General features: G+C 45.0%; 1 protein-coding gene across 1 annotated transcript; it reads left to right on the plus strand.

Annotated features, from left to right (window-relative positions):
- Positions 1-12,619, plus strand: LOC122921440 (olfactory receptor 10V1-like). The gene is made up of 2 exons (XM_044271418.1): positions 1-411; positions 11,756-12,619. Exons 1-2 carry the CDS (start codon positions 1-3, stop codon positions 12,617-12,619), a joined length of 1,275 nt encoding a protein of 424 aa, XP_044127353.1.
- The last annotated feature ends 326 nt before the right edge of the window (positions 12,620-12,945 follow it).

Here is a 12,945-nt window from a genome sequence, read left to right on the forward strand (position 1 = left end):
ATGAAGTTCACCATCAATTTTGGCGGTGAGGTTCTGGATTTTCTAGACGTACATGTTATGGTGAAAGATGGGGTGGTACACACCAGCGGCTATCGGAAGCCGACGGCGACCAACTCGCTCCTCCACCAGACCAGCTTCCACCCACCGTCTGTCAAATGCGCAGTCCCGTATGGGCAGTTCGTCCGACTGCGCAGGATTAATGACACAGACGAGAGTTTCCATCGACAGGCTGGAGAACTTAGGGCTAGGCTCATTAATAGGGGTTATCCATTGGGAGAGGGCTCATCAGCCCTTCAAAAAGCGGCTCAGCTTGACCGTAACGTTTTGCTCATGGAACAGGGCACCAATGCCAAACCCTCACGCTTCGCCTTCTCTTTCCAATATAGCCCGGTCGCCGAAATGGTCCGACAGGTTATCAACCGCAATTGGGACTTACTCAAAGGAGACCCCACTCTTAGCAGCTTTACTGACAATAGACCATTGGTCACATTTAAAAGATGTCCTACAATCAAAGACAAACTAGTTAGAAGCGTATTCTCCATACCCAGGGATGAGAGTTGGTTGAGAAAGCCTGTGGGCAATTTTAAGTGTGGCCATTGTTCTTTTTGCGCACTAAATGTCTGCAGTAAATACCTACAGATAGGCGGGGTACAACACACAGTACGGGACTTTATTAACTGCTGTACGTCCTATGTGGTATATGTGTTTTTTGTCCTTGTAAGCGCTTCTATATAGGAAAAACTATTCGCCCTCTATTCGAGCGCATTCGCGAACACATTGGCTCCATTCGATCAGGCAGTCCACGCCTCATCGAGCATATTCGCACGGCCCACGACGCTTATCCACGTTGCCTCTCTTTTGCGGGCGTAGAGCATGTCCGTCCCATCCCTCGGGGTGGTGACCGGCATCGCCTGCTCCTGCAGAGGGAGGCAAGGTGGATTATGCGGACGGAGGCTATGCATGCGGTGGGAATGAATGACAGGAATGATATGTCGGTGTTCCTGTGAATCGCATGCGCTCGACATAGAGGAGCCTATTGCTGCGCACATGCCCTAAATATAAGCGCACCTCCCCCTTCCCTATATTGGTGAATTTATTTATAAATGTGATTAGGTGTAGTTGGCGGCGGGGGCCACAAACTGTGACCGCTTCCATTATTACTACTCATAAGATACCATCCTGATATTACCACTATAGTCTCAATATACATGTTGTGCTGCTGCACTTTATACCCCCTGATGTCCGCTTTCTCCCTATATATCTCCAATGTTGGTGCTGTACTTTTTTCAGTATGTTTACATTATGACCGAACCTGTTGGTCGCATGTATTTTAGCTACGTCATATCCGTGGGAGCGAGATAGTTGCTGACGGCGTCGGCCGTCCCCCTATCCACCTGCATAAAGCGCACGCATGCGCGATGACGCATTTAGTGGCCTGAGGAAGCGCGATCCTGCGCGCAAAACGGCCGTCGCCGCTCGCAACTTTGTGTCCGCCCCTGGATCCTCCAGCTACCCTTTGAGGAAGCTTCAATAAAGAAGAGTTATATACTTCGGTGAGTGCCGCAACTTTATTTCCGCCTTCTCTCCATGTTGCAATCTACTGTCTACAGTATCTTTTTTGCTGAGCACCACGTTAAGAAGCACATTTAACCGCATCACGGTCTGGTTCATTACGGCATCACCAGTGCAAGCAGTGCCGCCCGACTACTTCTCTCCCCTCTCTTGCATCAGTAAATACCCTGTGAAGACTAACCAATCTCAGCATGCCAGTGATAAAATGCTGGTTTCAGGCTCTGAGCTCACTTCTGGAGATCAGAGCCTGAAATCAGCCATGGCCTCCTTTGTGCCACAGAGGTCCCTTATGCCCCTGATGTTGCCTGTGCCTGCCCCCATCTCCCCAGTGCCCCCTGTGCCCCTGATGCTTCTGTGCAGTCCCCCGGTATGCGATGGCAGGGGCTCAAGAACAGAGCCGCTGCCATCAGCGGTGAGTGTTAGCTACAACATACAGCTGACACTCTGCTGCAACATCCGAAATTGGTGCTGTCATTGATTCCAGCTGTTTAACACCTTAGATGCCACAGTCATTAGCCACCAGTGGCATCCATGGGGTTAACTGAGGCAAAGGACTCCTTCTTTCTTGCAAATTGCAGATCCGCAAAACACGGATGCCGCCCATGTGCCTTCCGCAATTTGTGGAATGGAACAGGAGGCCCATTATAGAAATGCCTATTCTTGTCCGCAATATTTATAGAGAAAACCAAGCACACTCTTGAGGATTAAGATATGCCAGGTGGATTTATTGTGAATCATACACTTCAAACTGTGAAGTAGGTGCCAGCAACATTTGCAATAATAAGCAAGTAAATGATTCTTCTGGTAAAATTACAAGATACTGCCCCAGTCGGGCGTTAATTGCTCAGTTTTTTATTGAAATAGTGTTGCGCCGAGAGTCATATGGAGAACTGCGGTGTTTCAAGACGTTTCGGTCATATGAGACCTTTATCAATAGATCGCTGAAAGTGTAAAACATAAAATAAGAATCTGAGGCATACAAATGCAAATCGGTGATGAAGAGACATTCAAACGAAATATGCCGATCCGACACAGATAGGTAAATCAAAATAGCGTGTGAGACGATGCCTGGACACAGATGAGTCATCAAAGAAGACACAATAGTACTATATAAAGTAATTTGAGCATATAATCAGAAAATAAGGGGAGAAAGACAATGGAACGGAATACAGCGAGCACAAGTGGTGGTGGGAAAGCGATATCCAAGTATATGGTTGTACTCCTGGAGTACCGTGAGGCCATAGAGAGAATTACAGGGTATGAGGTGTCTGTTGAAGTGAGGCCATAGAGATGGTAATAGGGTACGAGGTGCCAGAGGGAGTGAGGCCATAGAGTTGGTTGCAGGGTATGAGGTACCTATGGGGGGAGCGCATCTGTAGGATCGTGGTCCATACTGGAGTGATATGGGGGAGTGGCAAGATATGGGGATCAGGGGAGGCAGAGGCGGACTTACCAGGATGAGTTGCGGAGCACGGGACGGCTACGCGGCAGAGAAAGCAAGGAGCTGCCGGTCTACTGTGAGGGTCGGGTTAAATACAAATTACGCTCGGTGTGACGCCGGCGCAGGTGCGTCGTGGGTTCCGGGCGGCGCATGCGTCACACCGCACGCGATTTGTATGGGGCAGTAACAGGTATGCTGGATTCCTGTGTGTGTGTGTTGTCTGGACGGTGTCCTGTTTGGTGTGTGGGCACCTGTACCTGTGTGGGTTCCAGTCGTGGTAGCAGCAGCAGGTAAGTGAGTTTTCCGGTGTTCTTACCTGCCGATCCAGATGCTGCATATGGTCATTTCCCTTCCACATGTTATTAGGCAGCTGGAGACTCCGGTTTGTCTGAGTCCCTGAGGAACTGGTTGTCTCCTATTCCTGACCCCTATGCCAGGAACCGTCAGGCTCAGTAGGTTCCAAGTTCCAGTGCATAAGCCATCCCACCTTCAGGGTTTGCTCATGTCGTCAGGAGATCGGGGTCAGGATTAGGGCGGCTGTAGGTTGTGGCCTGCTCCCTCCATTGTTGTCTGGCCTAGTAACAGTTCCCATTATACGGTGGGGGTTTTCCCCCACTCCACACCATGACACATGCATACTGAGTCTGCTGTGGTAGTGAAATAATACTGTAAGTCAGTATGACATACAGATGACAGGCATCGCTCTTAGAATCACTGCAAACTTCACTTATTTGGGCAGTCTCAGCAACAAATTAGAAGTCCACAGAGTGGCCCAATGACAGAGTCTGGAGGTGGGGGCAGCATCAGGAGGAGGCCACAGAGTGGCACAATGACAGTGTGAAGGTGGCGGCAGCATCAGAAGGCCACAGAGTGACACAATGACAGTGTGGAGGTGACAGCAGCAGCAGGAGACCATAGAGTGGCAAGGTGACATAATGTGGAGGTGGCAGCAGCATCAGGAGACCACAGAGTGACCCGGTGACAGAATGGTTAGGTGGTAGCAGCGTCAGGAGACCACAGAGTGGCTAGGTGACATAGTGTGGAGGTGGCAGCAGCATGAGGAGACCAGAGTGGGGAGGTTGCAGCAGCATCAGTAGACCACAATGTGGCAAGGTGACATAGTGAGACGGTGGCAGCAGCATCAGGAGACCACAGAGTGATCCGGTGACAGAGTTGGGAGGTGGGTGGCAATATGAGTACCAGCTCAAGATGGTGGGTGAAAGAAGAAGCACTTGGCATCAGATGTATGGCATCAGGCTGGTGGCAGCATCAGAAGAGTAGCTGAACCAGGTAGCCAGAAGAAACTGGTCTCCTTTGTCAAATTGTTGGTGTGGCACCATGGATGATCTAGTCTGATGCATCAGGCATTGATGGGTGGAAATCCTGGCTAACTATGGCCCCTGCCGCACTAAACACCTTCTCTGATGCCTCACTACTGGCCGGGCAGGACAGCTTTTACAAGGCAAACTCTGCTAGTTGCCACAAATCCAGTTTGGCTGCCCAGTAGTCTAGCGGATCTTCAGTGTGGGGTGGCAGGGTACTGTCCAAGTATGCTGCCACCTGCTGGTTCAGGTCCTGCTCCAGGTTTAGCTGCTGCTGCGGGTGAGTAGTTTCTTCACCCGCTGAGAGAAAGGACCAGTAGCTAGGGTCCAACAAGCTGGAGAGCAAGAAGTCATCCCTCTGCCAAATGGTGACAATTCGGCCGTCACTATGCAAGCATGTGAGCGTGCATCGGGCCATTTTTGCAAGTGAATCGGAGCGACTCCCTGCCTCTATCTTCACTACATACTGCCAAGGTGTGTCTGGGTCCTCTGCCTTGTCTTCCTAATCACCCTGTAGCTCCTCTGGCTGCTCCTGCTCCTCCTCTCCTGTCACCTGTGTGTAAAAACCACTCATTTCGCTACACATTGCTTGTGCTGCAATGTCCTCCTTTTCCTCCAGTTCAGCCCCCACAGGGCTTATGTGGCCATGAGATCTAGGTGCCATGTCTCCAGTTACCTGACCAGCCAGATTTAGTAGCATCTGTTTCAGGACATGAAGCAGTGGAATAACGTTGCTCATCCCATAGTTCTGGTGACTGACAAATAACATGGCCTCCTCAAAGGGCCTGAGCAAATGGCAGGTGTCACGCATGAGCTGTCACTGGCTGACATCAAAGTTACACAGAAGAGTACTCCTGTCCGTTTGGATCATCAAGAAATCATTTATGGCCATTCTCCGTTCGCATAGTCGGTCCAACATATGAACCCGTGCACCTCTACTTCTCAGGCAGATAGGATCCCACGAAGAGGGTGGTCAACCCCGTGTACATTTTGCTCCCGACATCCCAATGCTGCCACCCTGCTGACTCACGGCCATGCTAGCGACTTGCTGGCTCCGCTGCTGCCTCACGGGCAAGCTGCCACCCTCTTCTCCCGATGATGATGTTGCCCCTTCATCACCCTACTCCCAAGTGCGATCAGCTACATCATGATCATCGAGTACTGTCTGCACGTCACTGATGTCCTACTCAATGGTCTCTGGGTCAGGAGCCTGACCGCTCGCAACATCTGCTCCCATGCAACTCTCCCCATCACTACTTGCCCACCTAGTGGAGGAAGCTGCAGATGTCTCCTCCAGATCTTGGTTGGGCAGTAGCTGCTGACTGTCCTCTAGTAGCTTGTTTTCACTGTATAGTGGAGCTGAGCCCACAGCATACAATTATTCTCTGGCTGAGGGAACAGGAAAGGACAGAGGCAGGTTGAGGACAGGTGAGGGCACAGGGCCTGCTCCCGGGCCATGCCAACGAAGCGTTGTGTAAGAGTAATCCACCGACTCTTGGCTGGGGGTGTCTGATTTCACTTGGTAGAAAGTGGATGACCGAGTGAACCATTCAAGAACCACTGGGTTGCTGGTCAAGACACGACCGCTAGATGACACCGGGAGCTCAGGCCTCTCGCTGCGACTCCTGCTGCCACACCCCCTTACTCTCCTGCGACCTCTGCCTGCACCAGAAACATTTAGGCCTCTGCCACTCCTCTGAACCACCTGCATGACCAGGCATCTAAATGCAAAGCACGAGCTGCAGTGGAGTAGACACCTGAAAAATGACAAAAGATCTGAGGCTCTTGCTGCTCCCTCTTCTGCTGAGTTCTCGGCCTTGTCCTCGCCTTCTCAAGCAACAGGGTCACCTGGCTCCAGGCAAAGAGGGGATGTGACAGCACCACCACCAGAAATGTCACATGCTGTCCCATGGAAGCATTCAGCTGTCCATCCCCCAAACACTGGATAGAAAGAGGAAGTACCCCGCTACCCACCTGCAATTCCTGTCCCTAAATGCCAGCATTTCCAAATTCCTGCCCTTTAAAATGCTATCATTCTGTCTGGTGGTGATTGACAGTTTAAAAAAACCTTATGGCGGGCCATAATTTTTCCAGGCAGGCTATCCCTGCCCTGCATGAACAAGTGGTGGACAAAATCATGTGTGCGCTGAGCAATGCCATCCGTGGCAAGGTCCACATAACCACCAATGGACCCATAAGCCAGGCAGGGACGTTATATCTGGCTAACTGCCCAATGGGTAAATGTAGTGGCAGCATTCCAGAATTATACCCAGATAAAGTGACGCAAGTCAGATTTGAAAAACGGCATTGACATTTGGTCCAAATTGTCTTTTGCTGGAAGGGGTTAAATATGTAAATATATATATATATATATATATATAGGTATATACAGTACAGACCAAAAGTTTGGACACACCTTCTCATTCAAAGAGTTTTCTTTATTTTCATGACTATGAAAATTGTAGATTCACACTGAAGGCATCAAAACTATGAATTAACACATGTGGAATTATATACATAACAAAAAAGTGTGAAACAACTGAAAATATGTCATATTCTAGGTTCTTCAAAGTAGCCACCTTTTGCTTTGATTACTGCTTTGCACACTCTTGGCATTCTCTTGATGAGCTTCAAGAGGTAGTCACCTGAAATGGTCTTCTAACAGTCTTGAAGGAGTTCCCAGAGATACTTAGCACTTGTTGGCCCTTTTGCCTTCTCTCTGCGGTCCAGCTCACCCCAAACCATCTCGATTGGGTTCAGGTCCGGTGACTGTGGAGGCCAGGTCATCTGGCGCAGCACCTCATCACTCTCCTTCATGGTCAAATAGCCCTTACACAGCCTGAAGGTGTGTTTGGGGTCATTGTCCTGTTGAAAAATAAATGATGGTCCAACTAAACGCAAACCGGATGGAATAGCATGCCGCTGCAAGATGCTGTGGTAGCCATGCTGGTTCAGTATGCCTTCAATTTTGAATAAATCCCCAACAGTGTCACCAGCAAAGCACCCCCACACCATCACACCTCCTCCATGCTTCACGGTGGGAACCAGGCATGTAGAGTCCATCCGTTCACCTTTTCTGCATCGCACAAAGACACCGTGGTTGGAACCAAAGATCTCAAATTTGGACTCATCAGACCAAAGCACAGATTTCCACTGGTCTAATGTCCATTCCTTGTGTTCTTTAGCCCAAACAAGTCTCTTCTGCTTGTTGCCTGTCCTTAGCAGTGGTTTCCTAGCAGATATTCTACCATGAAGGCCTGATTCACACAGTCTCCTCTTAACAATTGTTCTAGAGATGTGTCTGCTGTAGAACTCTGTGTGGCATTGACCTGGTCTCTAATCTGAGCTGCTGTTAACCTGTGATTTCTGAGGCTGGTGACTCGGATGAACTTATCCTCCGCAGCAGAGGTGACTCTTGGTCTTCCTTTCCTGGGGCGGTCCGCATGTGAGCCAGTTTCTTTGTAGCGCTTGATGGTTTTTGTGACTGCACTTGGGGACACTTTCAAAGTTTTCCCAATTTTTCGGACTGACTGACCTTCATTTCTTAAAGTAATGATGGCCACTCGTTTTTCTTTACTTAGCTGCCTTTTTCTTGCCATAATACAAATTCTAACAGTCTATTCAGTAGGACTATCAGCTGTGTATCCACCTGACTTCTCCACAACGCAACTGATGGTCCCAACCCTATTTATAAGGCAATAAATCCCACTTATTAAACCTGACAGGGCACACCTGTGAAGTGAAAACCATTTCAGATGACTACCTCTTGAAGCTCATCAAGAGAATGCCAAGAGTGTGCAAAGCAGTAATCAAAGCAAAAGGTGGCTACTTTGAAGAACCTAGAATATGAGATATTTTCAGTTGTTTCACACTTTTTTGTTATGTATATAATTCCACATGTGTTAATTCATAATTTTGATGCCTTCAGTGTGAATCTACAATTTTCATAGTCATGAAAATAAAGAAAACTCTTTGAATGAGAAGGTGTGTCCAAACTTTTGGTCTGTACTGTATATATAATATATATATATATATATATATATATATATTTCTGTCTATTCTTTATGCACAGCCAAATGACTGGACCGATCTGCACAAAATTTGGCACACAGGTACATTAGGTGTCCGGGAAGATTTTAGACTGGGTCTCAGCTCTCCAGGACGTACTGTTCTTGAGATATTACAAAAAAAAATGCAAATATGGCACCATCACATGACCTGCATTAGCCACTAGAAGCCTGCAGGTCTTTCACTCATAGCTCAATTGCCACACACATGGTCACATTACTTTTATCAGCCAATAGAAGCTTGCAGGTCCTCCAGTCTTGACATACACACAGTTTTACGCCACGTTTCCATAACAACCCAGCCATTTTTCTTCACTGCTGTAGGTCTCCTTTAAGGGGGCAGGGCACTGTGGATGACACTGTTAAGGGAGCGGAGTGCTGTGAAAGTCACAGTTAAGGAGGCAGGCTGCTGTGGAGGTCACAATTAAGGGGACGATCTGCTATGGAGGTCAGTGTTAAGGGGCGTGGTGCTGTAGAGGTCACTGTTAAGGGGATGGGGTATTATGGACGTTGCATTTTAAGGGAACGGAGCACTGGAGGTCACTGTTAAGAGGGAAGGTTATTGTGGAAATCACTGTTAAGTAGATGAGGTACTGTGGAAGTCTCTAATAAAGAGGCGGCTGCTGTGGAGGTCACTGTTGAAGGGGCGGGCGCTGTGGAGTTTACTGTTAAAGGGACGGGCACTGTGGAAGTCACTGTTAAGGGGGATGGCCACTGTGAAGGTCACCATTAAGGCAGTGGGGTACTTTGGAAGTCACTGTTAAAGGGACGGGATGCGGTAGAGGTCACTGTGATGGAGAACACTGTGGATATCTTTTAACCTCACACAAACATTAAATGAAATAAAAGAAATATACCCATGCAAAGCCTGGTCCTTCTGCTAGTAAATATATATATACCCAAGTATATACACCACATTTTACATTTTCACAAAGGGAAACAGGATGTAATGCACCCCATAATGTGTTGCTCATTTTCTCCCAAATATGGCAGCAACTCATATGTGGTCGTAAACTGCTGAATGTGCATACAGCAAAGCTCAGAAGTAAAGGAGTGCCATATGCCTTTTGTAGGGCAGTTTTCACTAGAATAATCTTTAGGTGCCATGTTGCTTTTGAAGACACCCTGAGGTAGCCCTACGGTGGAAGCTCCCAAGAATTGACCCTATTTTGGAAAGTACACCCACCAAGAAATTTTTCAAGGATGCAGTGTGCATCTTGGCCCAACAGGCATTTCATCGAATTTGGAAACACTTGCACGTAAAAATAAAAAATTACTTATTTTATAACCAAATGTTGCATTAGAACCACATTTATCATTTTCCCAATGGTCAAAAGGATGTAATGCACCCCATATTTTTTTTACCCATTCTCTCCTGAATAAGGCAACAACCCATATGTGGTTGTAAAGTGCTGTATGGGCACACAGCAGGGTCAGAAGGGAAAGAGCCCTGTATTTATTCTGCTGGTCAGTACGATTACAGAGATACCAATTTTATATATAGTTCTTTTATGTTTTACACAAAGCTTTTTTGAAAACAATATTATGTTTTTGTAATGCCATTTTCTGAGAGACATATTTTTTTGTTTTTGTTTTCCTCCAATCATCTTGTTTGGGTGCTCATTCTTTGTAGGATGAGGTGATGTTTCATTAGTACCATTTTGGGGTACATATGACTTGTTAATCTCTTGGTATTACACTTTTTGTGAGTTAAAGGTGACCAAAAATCATGTGATATTTTTATAGAGCAGATCATTATGGATGCCTTGATAATGTCTATTTTCTTTTTGTTACATTTTACACAGTAAAAATATTTTTGAAAATAAAAAATCTTGATTTTGTGTTGCCATTTTCTCAAAGCAAAATTTTCTGAAAATTGTCTTACGTGGGGGCTCGTTTTTTGCAGGATGATTGAGGTGACATTTTCATTGGTACCGTTTTGGAGTACATCCGACTTTTTGGTCACTTGGTATAAGACTTTTTGTAAGGCAAGGTGACCCCAAAAATGGCTGTTTTGGCATAGTTTTATTTAGTTTTTTTTTACGGAGTTCAACTGACAGGTTGGATCATGTGATATTTTCATAGAGCTGGTTGTTATGGACGCGGATATACCTAATATGTCTGTTTTTATTTATTTTTTTATTTTATATGACTTTATTATAAGAGAGGGGGATTTTTTTACTTGAAATTTTAATTTTGTATGATGTACATCACTTTTTGTTCACTTTGTTTTATTCTTGTCCCACTATGGGATTTCAATTTTTGGGGGTCTGATCCCCTCTACAATGCATGACAATACATGACGTATTGTAATCTATTACACTGTCAGTAATACATTGACAATGTGCCTATGAGATCCAGCCTGGGGGCTGGTTCTCATAGGCTTCCGTAGCTGGCAGACTCCGATGCCTGTTTGCCCGTACATCCTGTGGTCAACATTGACCACAGCATATATAGGGTTAACCTGGTGGATTCAGGTTATGGTCTGCAGCGTAGGGCGGCACTGGTAGAACATGTAATAAACTTATGAATCTTCTTAAATCTTCTTAAAAAAGATTTCGATTTTGATTGTTCACCAATGTTTGTTAACTTTATTTCATGTGTATAACTTTTCTAAGACAACGAAGGGCCTGAAGGATTTATTTTAATGGCCTCTCTCCAAAGACAAAAACTGCACAAGTGATTGAGTTCTCAAATTTTAGCATTTTAATTGGACTGAGCTCATTGGGAGAAAATAGTAATGGAATAGTATTTAAAACCCCGATCTGAATTAGATGCATCTATATCTTCATTGACATGTCTACAGAACTGGCCATGACCAGTGCTATCTATCAGACTTAACGGTGGAGAAATAAACCTTCAGGAATTTATCTTACCCAATGCTATCCTCTAAAACCAAGTCAATCAATATATTAGTATACTCCAGTTGATTTTTAATCTTTCTTATCCTGTGGCAACTTGGAAGTATAGTAAAGTGTTCTTTTTTCTGTTCTCATATTCTTTAGTGTTTTGTACTTTTTTTATTTTCAAGTATTAAATTTTTTTCCAAACTAACCAAAAGTAAGACTCAATCAGTAGCATTATTATGCCGAACTTGGGAATAATTTTGTTAATTTTTTATGTTGATTTTTAGAATTTCTGTGCCCATATATGATCTTTTTAAGTAGAGTTCACCACGTAATTAGCTCTTTGTACATCAACTTGAAAGGTCATAAATGTATTTAAGTAAAATTCTTTTAAATTGTCACCGCTCAAAAAACAAAATTATGTTGGACAATACTGTGGACAATGGAAACCAAACGTTGGTAAGAACTTTTATCCTTCTGCGGCTGTCAGATATTTTTTATCTTCAGATTGTTTTCTTCTTGATGTTTTCGTTGATGTACATGATAACCCTATCAGGAAACCTCCTGTTGATAACTGTTGTTGCACTGAACCACAGACTTCAGACCCCCATGTACTTTTTCTTGTGTAACCTCTCGATGATTGACATGTGCTTTTCCTCAACAGTAGTCCCTAAAATTTTATTTAATGCAATATCCAAGGACAGAAGTATTTCCTTTGTGGGATGTGCAACACAGATATATTTTCATTTGGCTCTGGGTGGCACTGAATGTCTTCTGCTTGCCGTCATGGCATATGACAGATATACTGCTATCTGTAATCCATTACATTACAGAGCAATCATGGACTGGAGGCTGTGCGTAGGTCTGGTCACTGGATGTTGGATTATGAGTTTTTTAATCTCATTTATTCTCACATTTCTAACCTTTCAACTCCCCTTCTGTAAGTCCAACCTCATTAGTCACTTTTTCTGTGAGATGCCTTCACTATTCCGACTTTCTTGCCAAGATATTTGGCTCAATGAGTTAGCAGAGTACATCTCCATTGCTATAGTTGTTCTTGGTTCTTTTTTGTTAATTCTATTATCCTACCTTTGCATTTTCATAACTATCTTAAAGATCCGTACTAATAAGGAGCGGCAAAAGGTGTTCTCGACATGTGGTTCCCACATACTAGTGGTATCTCTCTACTTTGGTACCATCATGTTTATGCATCTACACCCTAGATCTGCTTCTTCTGCAGAGCAGGACAGAGTGGTGACCATCCTCTACACAGTTGTGACTCCAATGTTAAATCCCATCATCTACAGTGTTAGGAACAAGGATATTAAAGAAGCCATTAGAAAAGCAGTGAGCAATGAAGCACAGCTTTGATGCCAACAAATCAGACTTGGTTCTTTGATTTTTGATTGTATGATCATTGATGGATTATTATTTTTGCATTTGTTTTAGTCTCCCGATTGTAATCTATGGGAGAATCAGTAAGTTCATAAGAAGGAACTTTGCTATGGCAGGCCTTAGGGCCTTCTGAAGGCCACAAGATGCAATAGCAACCAAACAGTGGGTGATAACTTTAAGTCCTTACATTTGCTGTACATGTACTGGAAGGAATTAATTGTTGGAAACATGTGGAATTTAAAAACTTGAAAAACCATTTTTACTACTAATATTACCATTAGAATGACAAAATGTAATTTAAT

Source organism: Bufo gargarizans, chromosome 11, assembly GCF_014858855.1.
Source record: "Bufo gargarizans isolate SCDJY-AF-19 chromosome 11, ASM1485885v1, whole genome shotgun sequence".
Lineage (NCBI taxonomy): Eukaryota > Metazoa > Chordata > Amphibia > Anura > Bufonidae > Bufo > Bufo gargarizans.

Bases quoted from the DNA above. Each gene is read 5' to 3' on its own strand.
- LOC122921440 (XM_044271418.1), top strand. From the start codon at position 1: ATGAAGTTCACCATCAATTTTGGCGGTGAGGTTCTGGATTTTCTAGAC. The intron at 412-11,755 runs GTTATCAACCGC...TTTTATCTTCAG, and splicing joins TCGCCGAAATGGTCCGACAG to ATTGTTTTCTTCTTGATGTT.